Below are 25148 nucleotides of genomic sequence, written 5' to 3'. Positions count from 1 at the left end.
ATCATAATGAGATGTTGGTGCGTAGACAACGAAGATAGAAACTGCAGGCAGTGAGCCACATCTATTCAAATGTAAACGTCCGATTCAGGTTGTTAGGCATTCGAATGAATCAATGCTCTTGGCCAAGTTTGTGTTGATAAGGACACCGACGCCTCCAACACCTCTTTTATCGCATGTTCCGAGGAACAATTCTTCTCCAGTGTCGAAAACTGCATGGTGAGATTCGTGTCTTCTTGTCTCGGTCAGACCAATGATGTCGTACTTGATCATTCGCGCTTGTACCATCAGGTCCTCGATGGATGCATCTGATGCTAGCGTACGTGCATTGAAAGTACAGACGATCATTTTTGTCTTCCTTCGTTGTGGCAGCCTAGGTCGGCCTTGAGATTTTGTCGGCCTCTCCTTTCTCATCCTTCTCAGTGCTGCCATGTCGGTGAAGCCTTCAGGGTCAGGTGAATGAGACCAGTTGTAGTTACTGGTTTTGGCATATCGAATACACAGCGGATAGCTTGCCAGGCTCTTCCGTGCGGGCGGAATACTCTCGGTAGCTTGCCAGTCTTTCCGAGAGGTATAGAGGCTTTTGGGGTGACCTCTAATCACCCTTGTAGATGTTACCATATTTGAACCCTATCAAATATGGTACGACAATTCCAGAAGACGGGTATTTAGTGTGTTGCGGCCGCGCGGGTCCGGAAAGCATCCTGGAGTGTGGCGACGGCTGGGTAGTGGAAGTAGTGTCGAGAGTGGAAGTCTGCCAGTGGGGTATTTATCTGGGTAGGGTGGGTCTCCTGTGCACAATTCGATCCCTGGGTGGTTGATGGAAGCAGACAGGGCAGGGTAGGGTGGGGCTCCTGATTAGAATCCCTTTGTCACCTGTGGTGGTGGGAGCAAGCAGAGAAGCTCTGTCCCTGGGTCCGCCGAGCCTGGAGTCCAAGGTCTCAGAGAGTTCCGCTTACCTTGTTCTGTGGGTCTTGTTCTGTGGGACACTACTTCCACTACCCAGCCGTTGCCACATTTAAATGAAAGTAAGGGATTTTCTTCATGAAACCTATTATTCCCCTGTGCTGATGAATTAAAGGAGGGTGACAGTAGCTACCGTAGGAGGGCAGTAAACTCCACTGGAATTTTTCTTTCTTGTGCAGCAGAAACATTTTCTTGTATATCTGAAAGAGTAACTATTGTCTTAAAACCTCTTTGCAGCCAAGGAATAGGAATAGTAGCAGGAGGTGAAATCCTAAACTTACAGAGCAGGGAAACTTATATTAGGGAACTATACCAGGAGAGGAGAAAAAAATAGTCACTTGAAAAGAAGGATATAACACTCACCAAAGTTTTAATCCAGTGATAGAAGTATACTCTTCCCTTTCATCAATGCCACAATTATTGGTGTCAAATAATGAATAATTTGAAAAAAAATATTTCCTGAACACAAAGACTTAAGACAGTGGAGTAGTTGGAGTAGTAACAGAAATGAAAACATTTTTTTCCCCACAGTCTAAGCTCCCAGATAGAATATGTCATTGTAGGAATTTATAGGGTATGCTATAAGTACAGTAAAATCAAACTTCAAACCTAGCTTGGCTTGCTGATTAAATGAACTCAGCTGCCCTAACGCGGCAATACTAGTAGAGGTAACTGTGAGCTCATTTTCATATAGAAAGTTTATCTTAGGGGACTGGAGAGAGAGAAAAGCAGAAGGGCATTTGCCTTGCATGTTGCTGACCTGAATTTGATCCCCAGTATCACATAAAGTACTCAGCATCACAGAGCCAGGAGTATGCCTTGAGCACGGCTGAGTGGCAGCAAATAAAAATGAATAAATATTTAAATTCTACCTTAGTCTCTACTATCATTTTACCTTAGTCTCTATTATCATACGCCTAACAGGAATAGGTATATTATCCATAACAATAGTAATGTATTACACTTAATACATAAGGATTTCAGTACTAGTACAGAGCTTGGGACCAGCAGGATTGTACAGTGGATGACAACACACTTGGCTTACAAGTAGCTGACCTGGTTTAATCCCTGGCATGGCATATAGTCTGCCCATCCCATCCTCCCCCAAGAATGATCCCTGAATGTAGATCAAGGAGTAAGCCCTGACCACTGCCAGGTTTGACCCCAAAACAAAACAGACAGTTCAGAGTTTATGGGGGAAAGAAAACCACTCAGAAAAGGTATAGCAGTCATCAAAACCGGTCATATATAACAAAGATGTTGGAATTGAAGTAATTTAAAAGTTGTATTGACAAAATTGGGCAACACAAAAATGCATGATTAATGTCAATGGACAGGTAAAAATGATATGAATGAATGGAAGGAAGTTCTAGAAATAGCAAACAAGACATAGTAACAGAATTAGAGTCATAAATAGAAAGACACCATAAAAAACCTGTAAACTGGATGATTGATCGTTGAAATGCAAAGAAAATTAAGAATGAAGCAAATACAATATCTAAAAACTATTGAGATAATATCAAATAGTATGCCTTGCATGTGGCTGACCTGAATTTGATCACCAGTATCACATAAAGTACCCAGCATCACCTTTAAATTAATAGTACTTGTAATTGGATCTCAGAAGATGAAAGAAGAATATAGAAGAAATATTGTACAGTGACTGATAGTTGTCCAAAATTAATGACAGATATTAGACCACAGATCCAAGAAGCCCAGAGAATACAAATCAGATTTTAGAAGAAAGTAATAGAAACACCTCAAAGTGTAACTGTATGATAAAAACAAAAGACTAAAGAAAACTTGTTGCTTCCAAATCACTGTTCAGAGGACACAGAGGACCATTATCCTCTGTACAATCCTGCTGGTCCCAAGCTCTGTACTATTGTGTACACAGCAAACCAGGCCGATGGCTAAGGCTAGAGCCTATGGTTAGAACACTACTAGGGCTTTGTGGAACCCTAGTAGGGAACACCAGGCTCCTCCTGGTAGTGCTCAGCAGAAGAAAAAGATATTATTAAAGAAAATTCAAAAACAGAAAAAAAAACACTAGATAATCAGTATCGCAATAGTAAATGATACATGCAGAAATCTGCTTACAGATAAACACTAGGCAAATACAGAGCAGATGTCTCTTTAGAGAGCAGCCAAGTTAGAAGCCACAGGGTGACATCTTTGAAGTATCAAAAGAGAGGAAACCAGAACCTAGTGAAAATAGCTCTCAAGAAATGAAGAATAATTGTTTCCCAGGCTTGCTGTTCAAGCCCTATGTTTGCCTTTGAACCTGTATCTCGCTCCCTTATCCCTGTTTCTTTGTTGCTTGTGTTCTCTCTTGAGCACATCCTTATTTCTCTCCTCTCAGGTCTTTGTAAATAAGTCTCTATAAAGCAACTACCTTGCTTAACCCAAAAACACACAAAGAATAGTTATCTTTCAGATAAATGAAAGCCACAGTCATTTATTAGTGGCAGAGCCAAAACTGTAAGAAATGTTAGAGGAAGATTGTCAAGTTAATCAGGCATGATAGGACAAATATATTTGAATACATACAAAGAATCGAAGAACATTAGAAATTAAACAAATGAAGCATAATTTTTTTCTTTGATTTTAATTGCTCTGAAATATAATAGCCATATATTGTGCTTGTAGCATATGTAGAAGTAAACTATGCACACCTTGCACATCTTCCTTTTATAATTTAGGAAATAAGCCTGTTAATTAAATGTTTCATAAATAATGTCTTATTTATTACCAAGAGAAACTTACAATTTATGATTATTTAAATGTTTCATGTCTTTCTCTTAAGAACTCATATCTTTTACTTTTACTTCTATTCCATCATTCGACCTTGTATTTCGAATAAAGAGATTAGGGCTAGAGATATAATATAGCAAGTGAGGTACTTGCCTTGCACATGGCTGACACAGATTTGATCCCCAGCACTCTGCGTGGTCTCCATGCCTCCCAGGAGTAAGCCCTGAGCAATGGTGAATGTAGCCCAAAATCAACAACAACAACAAAAGAGTAAGAGAGTCTATTAAAAAGACATTCCATTTGATCCAGTTTTCTCAATTCAAACATTTACTCAATGTTTGTATGTGTGTGTATATGTGTATGTGTCATTTGTATCACTTGCCGTCCCGTTGTTCATATATAAACACACATATATATATATATATATATATATATATATATATCACAAATTTTTTTCCATTTCCCCAGAGCCAAGCTTTTAATTTTTTAGGCTCATGTTCTTTCCAAAGAACATAAGGTCCATTTGGAAACATTACCATAATTCAAAACCTACAGAATCAATACAAAGGAAAGAATAATACAAATAATTGACATATATCAACATTTGAGGTAATATATAATAATGCTCACAGGCTGGAGCGATAGCACAGCAGGTAGGGTATTTGCCTTGCATGTCGCCAACCTGGGTTCGATTCCTCTACCCCTCTCGAAGAGCCTGGCAAGCTAACAAGAGTATAACACCCGCACGGCAAAGCCTGGCAAGCTCCCTGTGATGTATTCGATATGCCAAAAACAGTAACAGCAAGTCTCACAATGGAGACGTTACTGGTGCCTGCTCAAGCAGATTGATGAACAACAGGAGGACAGTGCTGCAGTGCTACAGTGCAGTGCTCACAAGAGACTTGTAGGTTTTGTAAAACACAATTTTTCAAAGATAGAAGCGCTTCTATGTTTATTGGAACAATATTTGCAATATCCAAGAATTGGAAATAGTATAAGTGCCTTTTGTCTGATGACTGTATGAAGAAAACATATACATATATGTACGTATGTATATATATTTGTATATATGTGTGTGTGTATGTGTGTGTGTGTGTGTGTGTGTGTGTACATACACACAGAGTAAAATACAATTTCCTGGGATGGTAGGTTCAGGACAGCTGAAAACAAAGTAGATGGAGAAAAATGCTCCAGATTTATACGCAAGATTATATGTATGTGTGTGTGTGTATGTTTGTCTATATATATAGAGAGAGAGAGGAACAAAGGAATCGAACCTGGGTTGGCTTCGTGCAAGGCAACGCCCTACCTGCTGTGCTAGAATATTCAGTATGAAGTAGATGTTAATTTGTTACTGAAAATGTGTAAATTACTCTAGCAAACTAAGAGAAAATGGACCTTTCTTTACCTCGTAGAAGGCAATTATAAGTACCGTGTGTGAGTGCCATACTCAGTGTCATATGCTGAGAAGTTTGTTCTGTCCTTAAACTCTTTTAATATGTCTTGCAGAACTGATTTAAGGCTGTGCATTTGTTAGGTGTTGTCTGTCCATGAAGCTCTGTATTGTTCCTTCAAATGTGAATGATAATCTAGCTTAGGGCATCTTGGTGTTCATTGTGATACCTTGGTGAGGATGTTTAATAAAGTCAAAGAAATGATGGCACAGGTAATCATGGAAGTGTGAGAGCTGAAATGGGAAAACTCAGAATGAAAGAAAAGTATGGTAGGTGATATTTAAAAAAAAAACAATAGAAGCTTGGAAAAGCAGGGTTACAACCATCAAGGAAAAGATGGAGAAACTCCAAAGTGAAATGGAGGAAACTACGAAAGATGGAAAGAAAGTCTGAAAACAAATGAACAACACACCAGAGAATGATGGATTCAGCGTAAGAGGGGCAATATATAAATCATAAGAGTCCCTAAGAACTGGAAGCCAAACTTGCTAGAAAATTTAAATCTTGGTGAAGGACTTCTCAGATTTGAGGAATGCGAACAGCCAAATACCAGAAACCTGAAGCATTCCAGCAAAAATGGATTCAACTAAGAAAACTTTGACTCACATCGTGCTCAGAATGAAAAAGAAACAAAACAAGGAGAACATTTAAAGTAGCAAGTAAAATATTTAAATGCTTAAATACTAAAATATTTCTATGGAAAACCTCTTAGATTCACAGTAGAGACTCTATCAAATGAGACTCTACATGCCGGAAGAGAATGGAAGGATACAGTAGAAATAACATCTTTATTGTAGGAGTTCTGAGTTTATATTGTCCCTTAAGGTCAAAGCATTTGGACCTGGAGTCCATTATACTAAACTCAGGTTAATCGCATCGTATTCTCATGTCACACCTCACTACATATAGCAGACTGATACCAAAGAACAGGAGAAATGAAAGGAAGTCAAAGAGACCAACATCACAAACACCCATAATTAATAAAATTCCTTCAGTAATTTTACTTAAAATCAGTTTCCTTGAACTCATAAATCAAAAGACAGTGTTACCAGATGGATCAGAAAAAATGAACCCCATCTTCTTTTAAGACACACGAGCTGCTGTGATAGAGTGAAGATTGCAGTTAACATAGAACAGTCTACTTAAAATTGTATCATAGTACTTCAAGACGTGAAAATTCGTACACTTCTATTTAACACTGTGCTCTTCCCCATTTACGCAGTGAATACAACATTTTTCTACATTGTGTATTGTATTGAGTTATAATAATTATTTTTGACACATTTGGGTTTGTTTTTTCCACCATTTGTAGTTACATGGAGTTACACAGCTTAAATATAAATTGAACACTGACTTTATGCTTGCTCCCATCTACTAGAGATCTTTCTTTCTCCCCCAAGCCTTAAATTGCTACCTAATATACTCTTCGATCTGAAAGATTTCCATTGTGATAGATTCACAGTGGGCAGTACCATACCTGGGATCACTGGAGTGATGAAAAGGAGTGGGGGAGAATCATGAAATTCCTCAGGTGCCATTGGGTGACACTCTGTGCATTGTCTTAAAGAAGGTAGATTTTCAGAGGAGCTCTGTGCTATTCTTTTCCTGAAAAGGCAGTGTAGGCAGAATCAGTTTTGGGAATCTTTGTTCTACAATATCTCTAGTAGTATCAAACTCTTAACTTTAGTGTTTCTGAGAATGTCTTCGATTTCTCTAATGTGGATGGGGAAAGACTGGGTCCATCATTGGTGGTGCTCAGGGATCACTCTTGGTGCTGCTTAGGGGACCATATGCAGTGGTAGGGATCAAAAGATTAATGTGAGCAAAGAAAGTGCCTTAACCCTTGTACTATCTCTCCAGCCTCTCCTCTCCTTTTTTGAAGTAGTGCTTTGCTAGTTATAAAATACTTGGTTGACAGTCTTTTATCTTTAAGCATATTTAACATTTGTTATCTTGTTGACTTTTGGTTTCTGTTTTCTTTTGACAAGTTCATTTCATTTCATTTCATTTCATCATCCTGTTAATCGTCGATTGCCTCGAGCAGGCCCCAGTAACGTCTCTTTCATCCTAGCCCTGAGATTATATTCAAGGCTATTTAGGAGAATGAGACCCATCATTGTTACTGGTATTTGGCATATTTGGTAGGCCACGGGGAGTTTGCCAGACTCTGCCCTGTGGGCAGGCTACATTCGATAGCCTGCAAGTTTGTCCAAAGTAGGAATGAGATAATAAGATGTCATAAAGAAAAGTTCTGATAAGATGTCGCGCGGCGGAGAGTGGTCTCAGCATGGTGGTGGCTGGTCCTGGAGGTCTCCGGCTGCCGTAGCCCTGGCCGGGGCGGGGAGGAAAGCTCAACCCGCTCCCCTCCAAGGGACTCCGGGAAGGAACACCGAGGCGCGGGGGCAGAGACTGCACTGTTCTCGTCCGGGATCTGGATTTTATAGTCTCTGAGTCTTGGCCGCTGATGGGACCACTCTCCGCACACCTGAAGGTACTGGCAGAGGGACAAAGCCACGCGGGTTCCGGGGCTGAGACCTCCAAGCCTACTCGAATTGGAGTCGAGCATCTTTCACCCAGATCCTCCAAATTCCAGTAGGCGGGGGTCACACCCACCACCTGGCCCCCTGGCGCCGTGTAATCCCATCAGCGGCCAAGACTCAGAGACTTTGACAAGTTATCTTCCTAATATTTTAGTTGTGAATCTTTCATTTAGAGGAATATGAGAAGGGGCAAAGGAGGAAGGGAGGGAAGGAAGGGTGGGGAAGAGAAGGGAGAAGGAAAGGAGATAAGAGATAAGAAGGGAAGGTAGAGGATTGGAGGGAGGAGAGGAGTGAAGAACAGAGAGGGAGGGAAAGAGGAAGGAGAGAGAGCAAGTGGGGGAAGACAGAGGTATGGAGGGAGGGAGAAGAGAGAAAGAGTAAGGGACAAAGATGAGAAAGACAGACAGACAGTGAGACAGGGAGATGGTCAAAGAACAAATGGGCTTCTCCAGAGAGGAGAGAGCTGAGAGTACACATCTCAGCTTGAGATACTGGCAATTCTTCAAGATAGAGAATGTGTTGAGATGCAAACGGAATACTTGACACTTTCAAAGTATGTGAACTACCACATTAAAAGAAAAAAAAAGGTTTGGTTTGGGGGGGGTCAAAGAACCAAACCCCGGGGTTTACTTTACTCCTGGCCAGAGAGCTGCGAGATCATATGGGATGCCAGGAAATGAACCTTGATTGACTGCATCCAAGACAAGTTTCCTACCTACTGCACTATTTCTGCAACGCCCCAGATATTCTTTTCTCCTTTTTCCATCTGTTTCTCAGTCTCTCAGAATATGCCTCTTGCTGTGCTTCGACCACATGCACCTGTGTGGGGTTCACACACAACTTATGGGTTCTGTTTTCTCCATTCTCTTTACTCACTTTTGGTCCAGAGACTCAGTAATTTCAGTTGTACTCTCTTCAAATTTCCTGTTTCTCTCTTCTCTCTGCTCACCCATGTTGTTGAACCCTCTATTGTCAATTTCTTTTCTCAGTTAGTGCAATTTTCAGGTCTAGAAATTGTGTACCCTTTTATAATTTCCATCTTTTTTAGGTAGTCTCAATTTGTTCATTTATTATTTACTGATTTCCTTTTCTTCTTCCCTTTGAGCATACATCAGTGTTATAAAATCTTCTCTTTGAGCATACATCAGTGTTATAAAATTTTGTCCAGTTAATTCAGTTTCTGGATTGCTCAGAGGTAGTCTATTTTTATTTGTTTATCAGCAGTACTTTTCCTTTTCTTTATCTGATTTGTGGAATTTTGTTTCCATGACATTCGGTGACACTAATATGTATTTGTATTATACTTTAGTGACTCTTAAAATCAGATTTTTTTTTCCTTCCCTTGGTTTGTCTATTTTTATATTACTCTGCTTTGGCCCGATTGTTGAATGCATTTTCTGAACTATGTTAGCAGACTTACTCTTTGATATGTGTGTTTTCAGAAATCTGTGTTTTTAGCTGTAAAGGGCTAAGGTTTTGACAGATTCCTTGAATTCCAGGAGCTTACAAAAACTAAATAAGAAACCTAAATCATTACTTGTCTGCCGCTTGGCTCTGTGCCTAGCAGCCCTTTATCATTTTGCCAGGTCTGTGCTCATCCTTGTGATAATCTCTAGGTGGAAGTTTACAGTCCTCCAGGTTCTTTTTGATTAAGCATCCTGCCCTTGGGGATGTGCATGTTCTCCTACATCCTCTTGTGTACACGAGTCCTTTAAAATGTACTGATTCCCCAAGGAATCTCTCACAAACTTTTTGTTCTTGGGCCAAAAAAAAAAATTACCTATTTTATGTTTCGGTTTAAAAGTTTTTGACCCAGGCTTTTGCTGATTTTTGGTTTGGCCTATTGGGTGCTAAAGAGTAATGTTTACCCTTTATTTTGAGTTGGGTGAAAAAGACACAAAGACACGAAGGTCTTGTTTCAGTCCTTCATGAAACGCCTAAAGCAGTTGGGACAGTTTGCACAATAATTTGCAAATCGATTTTTGCTCCCCCTACACCAGGTATTAGATTTTCTTTCTCAGTCCAGCTTCTCTCCTCACAACTGATGCTTTGAGGCCAGGGAGATAGTTCCCATGAGCTGTCACCTCCCTAGCTCACCTCCCTGTCACGTGTGGAGCCCTGAGTTTGATCCCTGGTATCATGTGCTCTCCCAGCACTGCCAGGTGACCCCCAAGCACCACAGGGTCTGAGTTCCCAGCAAGATTTCTGCTTCTGAAATGTAAGACACTGTTAGCCTTGTTTTAAAGAACTGATAACTCCACAGGGAAGTGATGTTGTTAAGTACAAGTAAAAGTAAAAATATCACCAAGATTTTCTTTTTCTTTTTCTTGATTTAGTTATTTGCTTGTTGTTTTTTCCCCCCCTAAATCTCTGACTATTTTCCATGTGTGCATGACCTGATCTACACCAAACCAATAAGAATAACTGGAAAGGGATCTGAATTTTGATTTATCATGTTTTGAAGCATAAACAACCATTATACATGTTACTAAGCAATAACTTAATAAGTTAAATATGTGTATGTTATCAATTACCATAAACTACTGTGCTCTGTCATTTTAAAAACAGAGCTACAGCATTTCTCAAATTAGCCACCTTATTTTAATTGTGTTATTAATTGATTAAAAGGTTACTAAACAATGAGAAATGAATGTGAAATGTAAATGGTAGTGATCACAAGTAAATGATGCTCTATTTCTGTAAGAACATGTTGTATAATGTCATGCATATATACTAATAATGTGTATTATGTATGGATGAAGTTCAAGCATTTAAAAAATTTTAACTTATTAGATTATTTGACCATGCAGTCTTTATTAAATATTGAATACCCTTTACATTACTATTGTATTTGTCAGTCTTTTTCTCCATTAGTTTACTTTCCAGGCAAAGAGATGAATTGTTATCTTAAAATGTCTTTAAATATTTGTGCTTCTTGACCATTTAAAGGACTTGGTATAAGATTACCTTAATAATGTGTGTATGTACTGGTATGTATCAGTGCTCATACATACATCCTCATCTCTGACTTGAGAACAACTTATACTCCTTATTCCAGTTACGTGGAAACTTAGTTCAAGTCAGAACAGCAACTAAAAACATCATAGAAAACTCTCTTGCACCCTCTGTTGTTATTTTTGGGAACACTACACGTACCTTTCCATTATTGTATTGGCCCTAGACTTACTAAAATCTCTGATAAAATCAATACTTTATCAGACAGACTTCTACATTAGGTTGATAGAATAATATTTGTTTTTTAGTTCTTAGTTGATAGTGTCTTGGGTTACAGATGTTTTTATCCTAAGAATATTTTGAGTGAAAGATGAGCATTTTTGTTTGTCTTTGATTTCTTCTGGTTACTGGTTTTAAGCCCCTCCAAATGTTTCAGAAAAACAAAAATCTCTACAGGATATAACCCACTGTATATACAATTTTCCAGAATTACAAAATCTGTCTTTTCTTTTGTAAACCTCTCAATTGTCAGATAATTTCCTCCCAAAATAAGAGTCTAGAATCGTCCATACTAAAATTAAGAATTTATAACTGTAAGGAACAGATGTTTTCATAAACATTTGCTATAATTAATTTCAACTAGAGGATTCAAGGAACAAAGCAGTTTTCCCGCTTCAAAACTTTATTGCCTTTTTCTTCTAGCTAAGTCTGAAATCTTTTCTCTCGCATTGTTTAGTTAAATATTTCTATTCCTTATTTGGTATGTTTTTAAGAAAGGAAATCTGATTTTTTCCCCTTATTACCATCCTTCGCAGGTTACATTTAATGTGATATGTTTATTTTGAAACCATTATAAAATAATGAAACCTTTTTAAATACATTTAGATGATGAAACATGATTGTTTAAAAAAAATCTAAGTCTATTATTTGCAAGATTTTGTATTTGATCTGCTAACTCTTAGCAAAAAGGAAGAAATACTGCATTTCTAAGATTTTTATGTTTTTAAGTAATCACTGTCTTTACTTATAAGGCAAAAGAAAGTTCAGTTTTAAATGTATGATATAGTACTTTATTCTCTCTGATTATGGAATATTTCACAGGAAATGTCTGCAAGCTGTTAAATAACATTTGTTGTAGGAAAATTTCATTTAGCCAGACAAATACTAATTTTTTGTAAATCTATTTAGCTTGTAATATATTACTGTATATTTACTATTTTTAAATGAAGTATATGTTGTATGAATAGCTTTATAGTACCCATATTTTCAAAGAATTAACAAATATATTAATCTTAATGTAAGTGCTTCTTGTCTCTTTTCTTTGACAAAATATGCCAATATTTTTTAATTCTGTAATCTATTTTGGGATTTTTAGTTAATGAAAAAAAAACCACTGGAAAGATATTCTTTAAATAAAGGAATTGTTTTAAGAGTGGGTTCAGTCCACTTCTCATCCTCCTAAACACTTAGGCACAGCTGCAAACATTTTGAAGCAAACCAACATTCTTCACTAATCTGTCAACTATAAAATGTGCAAAGAAAAATAGGTAGCTGTCATTAAAATTACATTTCAGCTTTCAATAACCATTTAATGAGTACCATAATTATATAAGTATGGTACCTTAAGTACTATACTCAATAATTAAAAATAATCTCATCTTTAAAGTGAAAGCTCTATAATTACTATTTGACTTAACCAGGACCACTGTGATGATCTCCAGTGGCACCTTAGATTTTTCAAAGTGGATTAAAACTATAAATTAAAATGGGATAAATCATTAAATTATTAAGCTTTAAATATCATTAAAATGAAAATATCCTGATGTTTAAAAGTTACCATACTGGCATGAGTAACATGAAATACAGGTTCTAGTCTTTTTTGTTTCCTAAGAAACAAATACTGTATTTGATAGTGCCATATGGTGGTTTCATAGAGACTGTATTCTCAAAAAAAAAGGGGGGGGGGCAGGTAGGTGGAGAGATATAGTATGGCAGATAGGATTCTTCCCTTTTACAAGGCCAACCTAGATTTGATTCCCAGCACCCCAAATGGTCTCTTGAGTGCCACCAGGAGTAATTCCTGAGCACTGAGCCAGGAGTAACCCCTGAGCATCAACCCCAAAATGAGAGAGAGAGAGAGAGAGAAAGAGAGAGAGAGAGAGAGAGAGAGAGAGAGAGAGAGACTAAATTTCAAAGCGAATGTGTGTGAGGGTCTGTGTGTGTGTGTGTATGACTGTGTGTATGTGGCAGCAGGGGTGTTAGTGATCAAACCTAGGGTGTTCTAAAGCAAGGCAAATTTTGCATCATCATGATTCTACACACACGCAAAGCACATTATATTTACCAACAAAAGTTTATGTGAATTATATATTTATAATTTAAGTTTTTAAATTATATAATATTATATATTTTATATATAATTTATAATAAGGTTATATATTTTAATATTGCAGCACTGGTACAGATTTTTTTTTAAATTATAATAAGTATTTTTATTTAATGATCTTCAAGCTGGTAGTCAGCAGCCTCTAACTTTGACTTATTAATTTTCCCAGTTTCTTAAGTGAAAATGTTTTTTCTACTTGTTAGCAAAAATACCTTGTGATTTTTTCCTTTTATATTTTTTTCTTTTTGAAATACTGAATTTTTACCCACAGTTATAAAACTTTGGAGAGAATATGAAGGGTTTAAAAATTCATTTAGTATGTACTTGTGACTCCTGTCCCTGATGTCAAATGAGACCTGGAGAACAAACCAGGTCCCTTCTCTTCCTGTTCTCATTTGGATTGAGCAAGTGGTCAGTCATGGATAGGGAGGATTAACATTATCAAAATAGCAATACTACCAAAAGCACTATACAAATTTAATGCAGTCTCTATCAGGATACCCATGACATTCTTCAAAGAAATAGATAAAACACTCCTGAAATTCATAAGGAACAGTAAACCCCCACAAATAGCTAAAGCAATCTTCTTTTTGGGAAAAAGAAGATGGGTGGCATCACCCTCACTAACTTCAAACAGTACTACAAAGCAGTAGTATTTAAAACAACATGGTACTGGGCTAGAAACAGACCTACAGACGAATGGAACAGAGTTGAATATTCTGTTACAGACCCCCAAATATATGATCATTTAATCTTTGACAAAGGAGCAAGAAATGTGAAGTGGAACAAGGAAAGCCTCTTCAACAAGTGGTGCTGGGAAAACTGGATAGCTACCTGCAAAAAAATGAACGCTGACCTCTGCCTAATGCCAGGCACAAAAGTCAGATCAAAGTGGATTAAAGACCTCAATATCAGATATGAATCTATAAGGCACCTAGAGGAAAATGTAGGCAGAACTCTCCACGACATTGAAGCTAAAAGCATCTTTTAAGGATGAAACAGCACTGACCATGCAAGTAGAAGCAAACATAAACAAGTGGGACTACATTAAACTAAGAAGCTTCTGCACTTCAAAAAAAACAGACCAAAATACAGAAAGAGCCCACAGAGTGGGAAAGAATATTTATCCAATTCCCATCTGATAAGGGATTGATATCCAGGATATACAAGACACTAGTAGAATTGTACAAGAAAAAAAAAAAAACCTCCAGCTCCATCAAAAAATGGGGAGAAGAAATGAACAGAAGTTTCCTCAGAAAAGAAATACAAATGGCCAAAAGGCACATGAAAAAATGCTCCACCACGCTAGTCATCAGGGAGATGCAAATCAAAACAACAAGATATCATCTCACACCACAGAGACTGGCACACATTCAGAAGAACAAAAGCAACCAGTGCTGGTGTGAATTCGGGGAAAAGGAGCGCTCTTTTACTGTTGGTGGGAATGCCCACTAGTCCAGCCTTTCTGGAAAACAATATGGACAGTCTTTCAAAAACTAGAAATTGAACTTCCATATGACCCTGCAATATCACTTCTGGTAATACATCCCGCGGATGCAAAAAAAAAAAAAAAGCACAGTAGAAATGACATCTGTACCTCTGTGTTCATTGCAGCATTGTTCACAATAGCCAAAATCTGGAAACAACCCAAATGTCCTAGAACATGTGACTGGTTAAAGAAACTTTGGTACATCTACACAATGGAATACTATGCAGCTGTTAGGAGAGATGAAGTCCTGAAATTTGCTTAGATAGACATGGAGAGTACGATGCTAAGTATGAGTCAGAAAGAGAGGGACAGACATAGAAGGACTGCACTCATTTGTGCAGTATAAAAGAACATGAGGCTGGCACCTAAGGATAGTAGATACATGGGGCAGGAAGATTGCTACATAACTGGAAGCCTGCCTCATGGGCAAAGGGGAGAAAGCAGCTGGAATAGAGAAGGGATCACTAAGAAAATGATGGCTGGAGGAATCGTTTGGGATGGGAGATGTGTGCAGAAAGTAGATAAAGGATCAAACAGGATAACCTCTCAGTGTCTGTAAACCATAATGCAAACCATAATGCCCAAAAATAGAGAGAGATTATGGGGAATAATGTCTGCCATGGAGGAAGGGGGGGAGAGGGAAACGGGGAATATACTGGAAATATTGGTGGTGGGGAATGTGCACTGGTAGAGGGATGGGTGTTTGATCATTGTGTGATTGTAACCCAAACATGAAAGCTTGTAACTATCTCATGGTGATTCAATAAAATGAAATAAAAAAATTTTAAAAAGTTGCCCTTTGTTAGTAGACAGTAAAGTGTAATTAAATGCTCCAGAATTTTGGATTTGTCTGTGATGCAATTGAAGATGTCTGTACTGTACTGTACTGTACTTCATTTGTTCTTATAACCCGTTATTTCTGTAGTGTTCCCACGTAGGTGAGTAGTGGGATGTGATTATATTTTAGAAGTACAATAAATGTCTAAAGAAATCAGGTATGCTTTATTATCCAGTACACTGCATATTAAAACTTAGAACCTTCACTCTCCTCAATTTTTTTTCTAGGAGACTCAAATAAAAATGGAAGAAGAACAAGTTCAACTTTAGATTCTGATGGAACGTTTAATTCCTACAGGTAGGTCACAGATACTTAGATTCATGATGATATAATATATTTTCGTTTTTGTTTTTGTAGTAATCTAATACTGAAGACTTCCTTTTTGTTTCAGTTTTCAATGAAAGCAGAATATACTGCTTATGGACTCCTAAGAGATTATAAAATGTAATCCGTGGGTATATTGTTTGTTCATGTTTGTTTGTGTCCTGTTTTGTTAGTTACTTTATTATTAGTTATTTTTTAAAATAACAATTTTATTGGCTATCTTAAGGGGCATAAGAGTTAAGATCAAGTGTATCTTCTTCAGTCTCTTGTTATTTTTCTCCTTATAACTTGAACATGCTTGAATATATATTTATTGGTGTTTTTACCTTCCTAATAGTCAGACCTGGGAAGAAGAGTAACGGTAATTTTTTTAGGAATACTTGAGGATTTGCATACTGGACTATAATGTAAGAGCAAGGTGAGGGTTTTTTTTTTTGTAGAAGAAAATTTATAGATTCAATAATACCACATTTTGGCATTATAATAGGCAATGCAGATTCTTCCAGAAATGCATTAATTGGAGTACTTTGAATTCTTTTTAGTTCTAATAGTAATAACATTAGAAAATATATGTAAGGACAACTGTACTCTTGAAAATTACTTGAGAATCAAGCTATAACTCCTTTTATAGAACATGGGATTCATGTTTAAATCTTTATATTTTTATTTGAATACGTCTGTATCTCTAATTGAAGCTCTGTCATTTGTTTCTTGAGAACCCCAAGCAAGCTTTCAATATGTACCAGAGGCCTCGTATGTAGGTAGTATTTAATAAGATTCTGGTAAATGTGAAGTTTTAACAATTTGCTTATGAATTCCAGAAATGAGATGGTAATTGAAACACTTGACATCTTTTTTTAAAATACCAGTTGGGGTCTGTATAAATAATCAGTCATTTAAGTGTCATGGATATTACAAAAGGCTTATGTTCCCACGGTGTCCTGGAAGGGTATTATCACAGCAGTAAAACTCATATGTTGTCATTATATTTTCACTGTATGCATCTACCTTATAAACGTTAGAATCTCCTAACACTTAGTACTGAAGTAAAATATAAGGTTTGGAATTTGACACATTAGATAATAGGTAAAATTCTTTATCTGGGCATATTATATCTGTTCATGCCCCAAAAAAGTGAATATAGAAGATAGTTAAATATTCATGGTTTGGCATATAACTGAGAAATGTTAATATCATAATATATGTGAAATCTATGATGGTAATACCATTATTTAATATAAATGTAATAAAAATATAAGTCAAAAAGAAACTAAATGGTTTCAAAGGACAGAAAAATCACTTTATAAATTTTGTTGCCGAATTAAGTTTTGCAATTACAGTTGTAGTTTAGTAATTATAGTAAATAATGGAATAATATAAAGTTAAGAGAAATACATTAATTGAAGACAAAGAATTACTTTGTTTTATTATTGAATAGTTTAAACATTAAACATCTTAATATTATTGAGCAATAATTGTTTTTCCAAATGAACTCTGGATCCAACTTTGCACAATAAATACTAATGTTGTTAACTAATATATTTTTAATTAATGCCTATCAGTGTTGTAATGTTAGGATACTAATTTATGATTGTAATTAAAAAGGCAAGATAAAAAGCTCAAGTATATAAAATGAGTATAAAAATGAGCTTTTGATAGTTGGCAGGCCAGTGTTGTTATTAAATGGTATTTTAATATTTAAGGTGTGAAATGAATATTTTTCTACTCAAAGCAGTAGCTCTTAGAATCTAATGAGCTTACTTGTGAACTTGGCAAGGGTTAAATGCAGAATTCATAGAAGCACTGCTTTAGAATGTACTGCCAATGTAAGGTTCACTGACAAAACTAGAAATTTTTGCAGATGACTAAAATGAAAAAAGAATTATCAGTAAAATTTACGTGTAAAAGTGAAAAATAATTTCTGGGCTACCAAGTGGTTCTTTGTAAACTAAGTAGAAAATAGATTATTAGAAAAACCTAATTATTCCAACCCTCAAACATTCTTTAGTACTATAATTTTTTGTTTTGGGATAAGGGCTTGTTTTGTTTTTGGTATTTGTTTGCTTGGTTTGGTTTGGTTTGGGGGCCACACCAGGTAGTTCCCAGGGCATGCTTTTGGCTCTGTGCTCAGGGGTCACTCCTGGCAGGGCTCCTGGGACTGTATAGGATGCCGGGATGGAGCCTGGGTCAGCCGTGTGCAAGACAAGCAAGCACCCATGTGCTGTCCTATCTCTCCAAGCCCATAGATACATGCTTCTGGCCATCAGCCTACTCACCGCATATGAATATTCATATGACTGTGGCCACAATAAATATAGGTCTTAAGGGTTGGAGAGATAGCACAGCAGGTAGGGCGTTTGTCTTGCACACGGCAGACCTGAGTTCAATTCCCAGCGTCCCATATGGTTTCCCCGAGCACTGCCAGGAGTAACTCCTGAGTGCAGAGCCAGGAGTAACTCCTGTGCATCACCAGGTGTGACCCAAAAAGGGAAAAAAAATACATAAATCTTAAGTTATCTTCTCTGAGATGGACATTCACCTAATACAAACCTGCGAGCACCATAGTCAGGCCCATGAGTGACCACCTGTGCCTGTCTTCACAGTAGCAGCAACCAAGGGAAGGGAAGGAGTAAGCATATTTTAAATGAACGTTTTTGCACCTAGCTGCTTCCTTCCTACAACATTTTTAATTTGAAAAGCTGATGTATGGCATGGCATACCATATGTAAAGGCCCTGTAAATGTAAAGGCCCTTCCCGTTGATCATCGATTTGCTCGAGCGGGCCCAGTAACGTCTCCATTGGAGACTTTGTTGTTACTGTGTCTGGCATATCAAATACGTCACGGGGAGCTTGCCAGGCTCTGCCGTGTGGGCGAGATACTCTCGGTAGCTTGCCAGGCTCTCCGAGAGGGGCGGAGGAATCGAACTCAGGTCGGCCATGTTGGCTGCGTGCAAGGCAAACGCCCTACCGCTGTGCTGTCGCTCCAGCCCGCTGGCATACCATATATACCATATATAATATATAAAAATATATCTGCGTAAATTTCCCCCTGCATCCCTCCACCAAAGAAGCCGTGAATGAAGGGGGGGTTATAGTGGCACCCCTCCAAAAGCCCTCCGATAGCCCCAGTGGTGTAAACCCCTCACTAAACACGGAGGTCCATAACAAGGACTTCCTTGACCCCTTTCCTGGAACTCGGCAAGCCCCCAGACTCTCTCCTGCCATACTCTCTGCCCCATCTTATGTAACTTGTTACTTTCTCAAAGTCCCAGAGCTGTTTTAACAAGACTGAGATACCATATATGGGATAAAATCTTTCTAAAAATCTAAATTCAGAACCATGACATTATAGTAATTCATCCGGACTCACCATAGTAAATCTACATCTTCATTGTTCCTTTTTTTTTTTCCAATGTGCTCTTTCCATGATCCTTTCCATTTTATTTTGTTTCTTTTTTAATTGAATCACCATGAGGTACACAGTTACAAAGTTATTCAAGGTTAGGTTTTAGTCATGCAATGTCCTTCACCGTATATGTTTCCCATCACCAGTGACCCCAGTATACCTCGCCTCTATGGTAGGCACTTTTCTTCTCTCTCTCTCTCTCTCTGTCTCTCTCTCTCTCCCTCTCTCTCTCTCTGTGTCTCTCTCTCTGTCTCTCTCTCCTTCCCCCCTCCCTCTCTTCCCCACCCTCATCACTCCCCCTCCTTTTGGGCTTTATGGTTTGCAATAGAGGTGCTAAAAGGTTATCATGTTTGTCGCTTTACCTACTTTGAGCGCTCAGTTCTTGTCCAGAATGATCATTTCCAACTCTCTTTGACATGGTGGTCCCTTCTCTAGCCTACCTGCCCTCTCACCATTACCACTTATCACCAGCTTTTGACCATGGACTTGTTTCCATTGCTCTGGGTATATCCCACAAATGAGTGCAATCATTCTATTGTGTCAAAGTGCCATCGTTTTTTTATCCAGTCACCTGTTCCACTTCTGGGAGTTGCCCCGGGAACCCAAAACCACACCGCAGAAGAGCCATCTGGACGTCCATGTTCACTGCAGCACTATTCGCAGGGGCCAGAATCTGGAAGCATCTGGAGGGCTTCGTTGTCTTAGAGGCCCCTTTGCCTTCCAGTGGCTGGACCCTTTTATGGCAGGCATATGCTGAGGCCGTAGGAACTTTTCTGCTCTTCTCCAGTCAGTCACCACAATTGATGCTCAGTTTGTTGTTTTTTGTATTAATTGGGGTAAATTGTGTGATTATCTAAGACTTACCAGTTTCAAGAGAATATAGTTTCTTGTTTATATTGCTTGGTTGTTGTTTTGCCGTTTGTTTTGAAAAAGAATACCAAAGCAGTGGCTTGATTCAGACCCCCAATCAATACCTGGAAGCCTCAGGGTAAGTCAGTGTTCTGGATTCTCAGCTGGTAATAGTGCAGCACTTTGATTTGTTACAAAGAGTTAGTGTGGTGAGTGCTCAGCTTCCTTTATCTTTCGGCCAGTGTTGTCATTAGCATTGTTAATCTTTTGATATTGTCATTTTTTTTACACGACTCTAATAAAGAGAAGCCAAAAGGAAGCTTTTTTCTTTACATGTTCTTTATAGGAAAATAACTTCTGTCTGTGTTCCAGGAAGCAAACTACAGACAAACTTTACCTGGGAGTGAAAACTCTCAGTCTCTGATGGAGTATTCTAGCTTAAGGGCCAGAGATACAGTACAGTGGTAGGGCTCTTGCCTGGCATGTAGCAACCCAGTTTCTATCCCCAGCACCCCATTTGTTCCCCCAGAGCCCAGCGGAAATGATCCCTGAGTTCAAAGCTAGGAATGAGCCCTGAGTACCTCAAGGTGTACAACCCCCTTCCCTCCCCCTCCCCCAAAAAAAAATTCTAGCTTAACTCTGTATAACAGATTATTCATGTAGTAAAGAGAAAAGAAGATCTTTACATTAATTTAAAATCAGGGGTGGATTTTTGACAGATTAAAATATTTTAAATCTATAAATTTTAACCATAGCTCTCTGGGCCTAATACTCATATATTTGTGTTTCATGGCTAAGGGGTTTTAATTTGAATATTTGTCTGTTGTGAGTTTGCTTCATTGATTAAGACAGAGTATGAGTGATAGCACAGCAGGTAGGGCATTGGCCTTGCACACAGCCAATTCGGCCGACCTGAGTTTGATTCCTCCGTCCCGCTTGGCAAAGCCTGGCAAGCTACCCGTGATGTATTCGATATGTCAAACACAGTAACAAGTCTCACAATGCTACTGGGCACACTCGAGAAAATCGATGAACAACAGAAGGACAGTGACAGTGACAACTGTATTTAACTTTTGGGCACTGGTGTGATCATTATGTGATGCCTGGGTAGTGGATTAGATCTTATCTAGGTGTTTATGTTAAAATGTATCCAGGGAGGGGGGGAGAGAGAGAGAGAGAGAACCAAAGGTAAGGAGAGAGAGAGGGGGGAGATAGAGAGAAACCAAGGTAAGGCTCTTGCCTTGCATGCAGCACCCTCTACCCTGACCCTGGTTTGAATCCCAGCACCATGTATGAGCACTGCCAGGGCTTACTCCCGAGCACAGAACCAGGAATAGCCTCAGAGCACCCCCAAACCAAAAGCAGACAAGCAGAAAATATTCTATCCATCACATTTGCAGGTGCTATTAAAATAGAAAATGGATAAGAATTGAGGAGATAATGACAGATGCCACTTATTCTGTACATTTTCAACACCAGCAAATCACTGTGTTTGTCAGTTTCTTTGTGCTTTCCCTGTTTCTTATTTATCCATTCCAGCTGAGACTTTTTGGGTTTCTGAAAGAAAAGAAGTTTGCTGGTTCCCACTGTGTGACAGTGCTTTCATTCAGTAACACTAGCCCCAGCCCACAGAGCAGAAGGGCTGTCTCCACCGCCGTCCTCCTCTTCCCAAGGGCAGCTGACCTTCTCCTCTCCAAAGAGGCAAGCCCCTTGCCAGCACATATGACTCCAGACTATTACATTAATCTGCTTAGCTCTAGTACCAGCTGCTGGCATGTTTTTAATTATCTTATTAGGTGGTTTAACAGTGACCTATGAAATAATTTCAAGGTGAACATTTTTAAACTTTCCTTCTTTTACTTTAGATTTCAAAATATCTTTCTTGTTCCAAGTTTTGCTTTTTTTTTTTTTTAACAGAAGCTTATAGGAAGCCTTTATGGCTTTTGAGTCAATAATGCTTTTATAAGTGTAATGCTATGATTCCCAATATAGAAAATAACTTCATTTTACTGCATTTGTCCGTAAATTTAGGTTGGATTTGTGCGGGCACAAGTCTATGAATTTAATTGTTAATTTAGTTAGAGAACACTCAGGCCAGTTATTGGCATTTCAAAATCCTGCCTTAGCTTCAGACCTCAGCTTGATTTTCTATAAATGACCTAGAATATTAATCTTGTGTGATTATTTTAAAATGAATCTGTAAATTGTAGTTCTGATTTTTCTAAAGTCAGTATATGCTGTCGTAAATCATCTAGTCTACCCTATTTTTACAACTTAATTGCACGTGGTGCCATTTCTGAATATGTTTTTCCACCAGGTGCTTTTAGAACATACGTGGTCTCAAGACCATGGGACAGTGCGTGCTTAGAATGAGCCCTGGGACCACAAAACTCTCAAGCACCATGCAGCATTGCAGGGAGTGGCCTGGGACCCCCCTCCCAACCTCACTAAGGATCACTTCTGTGTGTGTGTGTGTGTGTGTATGTGTGTGTGCTCACGCACTGGTGTTCTTATACACATACATTTGTAGCACTGTAGCACTCTCCTCCTGTTGTTCATCTATTTGCTAGAGTGGGCTCCAGTAATGTCTCCATTGTGAGAGTTATTACTGTTTTTGGCATATCGAATATGCCACGGGGAGCTTGCTAGGCTCTGCCGTGCGGGCAGAATACTCTTGGTAGCTTGCCGTGCTCTCTGAGAAGGGCAGAGGAATTGAACCCAGGTCGCCGGGTCTGCCCATGCAAGGCAAATGCCCTACCTGCTGTGCTATCATTCCATTACCAAGGCATACATTTGTGTATACATAATACATGTCGACATATGCAGTGCCTTCTGGATCTTGACAGTCGCATTATTTTCCATTAATATTTTGTAGCTGTTTACTCCTAGAGACACGGCTCAGAATAATGAAGCATGATCATTTCCGTTCACAGCCAATAGGCAAAGGTTGTCATAGCATAGGTAGAACCCTGGTACTGAATTTCAAAAAAAAAAACAAGTTGGAGCAAAAAAAAGAATTTTAAATCTGTATTCTGTCTTTTGAAACATAAATCCTAGAACTGGGAGAGTGGGTTCATGTGAGCCTTGGAAATGACTATGGACCTTGGACCTTAAATCCTTATAACCTAAGCTTAAAGATGAGACTCTCCGACTCTGTAGCGTTTTTCCCTGTGAATACTTCTGTATCTCAAATTTCAGAGACACTTTCATTGAAGAAATCATGGAACATCCCCCCTCCCCCATAGATCAATTTTTTTTGATTACTTATTTTGAATGTTATTTATTTCCGTTCCTCTATCCCCTCTGCTGCTGCGCTTCTGCAGGGGCAGGGCCTGGATACACTCTTAGTTGTGGTGTTCACACATCGTGGTTGTCACACTGGGGTGTTGCTGCATTGGTCACACCCTTTCCTTGCAGTGCTCTCACATCACCACCCAGGTGAAGGGCCACTGAAAACCACCCGATGTGCCAGGAAGCTCAGACACAGAGAGTGGAGCGGCCAGGACTGTGCACAGCGCATACATATAGTTGCGGATTGAACTCATGGCCACTGGGCCGCTCCTGTGTGCATTTTATTTTGTTTCTTTTAGGGAATTTTTTTAAAAAATTAAACTGTGTCTAGAATGATATTCCAGCGGGTAGGGCACTTACCTTGCATGCGGCCAATCTGGATTTCCATCCCCTCACCACATAGGCTTCCCCACACCCAGTAGCTGCCACGGGTATTCCTGGGCATAGCTGGCACTACCAGATATGGATCAGAACCTCCACTCCCGCCCAAATGTTTTTCTAATTAATTAAAAAGTCTTAAGAGCACTTCTCTCAAAAATGGTATATAGTATTAATAGTTTCTTGAGACTGAACAGTTCCCAAAACTGTTTCCCTTTCTTATGATGACAGAGTCCATGGCTGTCTGAATTGGGAGAAAGGTTTTAAGAAATGATAGTTGGTTCGGTGTTGTTTATTTTTTGGAGATTTTTATTCTGGTGGGTTGGGGGGTTGAGGTGTGTAGGGTCTCCGTAGCACTGTTGGGGGCCCCGGGTTCATTCTCAGCTCTATCTGGCCTTGTGGGATGGGTGCTCAGTCTCAGTGCTCAGCACGGCAGTGCTTGCAGCCTCCCGGATGACTCCTAGCAGTACTCAAGGGAGTCCCCGAGGTGACAGGGATTAAACTCTGGCTCTCAGCTCTGTCTCCAGCCCTGAGAGGTGTCACTCCACCCTCTGGTTTCCATTCTTGCATTGAAAGCTAAGTTTTTCCAAACATTTTTTAGTCATGACGTGCATTTCAAAAATTAGGCTTTAAGTTTTAGCAAAATTATTTCTATGTATCCTTTGTATGTGTAATAAGCAAATTGGAAAGATATATTTAATTTCTTGGATAATGGAATTACATCATTTTTCCTTCACTGTCACTGTCCTTCCATTGTTCATCGATTTGCTCAAGCAGGCCCAGTAATGTCTGTATCGTGAGACTTGTTTCTGTGTTTGGCATATTGAATGCGTCAAGGGTAGCTTGCCAGACTTTGCCGTGCAGGCAAGATACTCTCCGTAGCTTGCCAGGCTTTCCAGAGAGGGGCGGAGGAATCAAACCCAGCTCGGCCGGCCGGCTGTGTGCAAGGCAAATGCCATACTGCTGTAAATACATATTTGTGTGTATGTATGATGGGTATCAACCTAGGTTCAATCCCCAGCACCACATATGGTTTCCCAGCCCTGCCTGGCGTGATTCTGGAGCATAGAGCCAGGAGTGACCCCTCAGCATTGCTGAATGTGGCCCCAAAACCATATCAAAACAACAACAAAAAAGCATGCAGAACTAAGATGGAAATTTGTGTTTTAGCTTAACCACTTAATATGATCTGTTTTTTAAATTTTAGTTTTATTGAATCACTGTGAGATATCATTGCAAAGTTTTTGTCCCTCTCCCTCTGATAAATTTCACTCAGCATGATAAGCTCCATGTCCATCCACATATAATCAAATTTCATGACTTTATTTCCCCTAACAGCTGTATAGTATTCCATTGTATAGATGCACCATAGTTTATTTATACATTCATCCGTTCTCAGGCACTTGGGTTGTTACCAGATTCTGGCTATTGTGAATAGTGCTGCAATGAACATAGGAATGCAGGTGAATTTTTTGCATTGTGTTTTTTTGGCCACTAGGGTAAATTCCCAGAATCCATAT

At 38.8% G+C, this 25148-nt stretch overlaps 1 protein-coding gene across 1 annotated transcript in view; it reads left to right on the top strand.

Moving 5' to 3' along the window:
* Positions 1–25148, top strand: part of TBC1D5 (TBC1 domain family member 5) — a 568371-nt gene that overhangs the window by 282151 nt on the left and 261072 nt on the right. The window contains exon 5 of the mRNA XM_056129598.1: positions 15607–15676. Within this exon, the coding sequence (XP_055985573.1) occupies positions 15607–15676 (70 nt within the window). The remainder of the gene's footprint in view (positions 1–15606; positions 15677–25148) is intronic.

Source organism: Sorex fumeus, unplaced genomic scaffold (assembly GCF_029834395.1).
Source record: "Sorex fumeus unplaced genomic scaffold, SorFum_2.1 ptg000072l, whole genome shotgun sequence".
Taxonomy (NCBI): Eukaryota; Metazoa; Chordata; class Mammalia; order Eulipotyphla; family Soricidae; genus Sorex; species Sorex fumeus.
The sequence above is the reverse complement of the archived record's forward strand: the minus strand, read 5'-3'. Positions and strand labels throughout refer to the sequence as shown.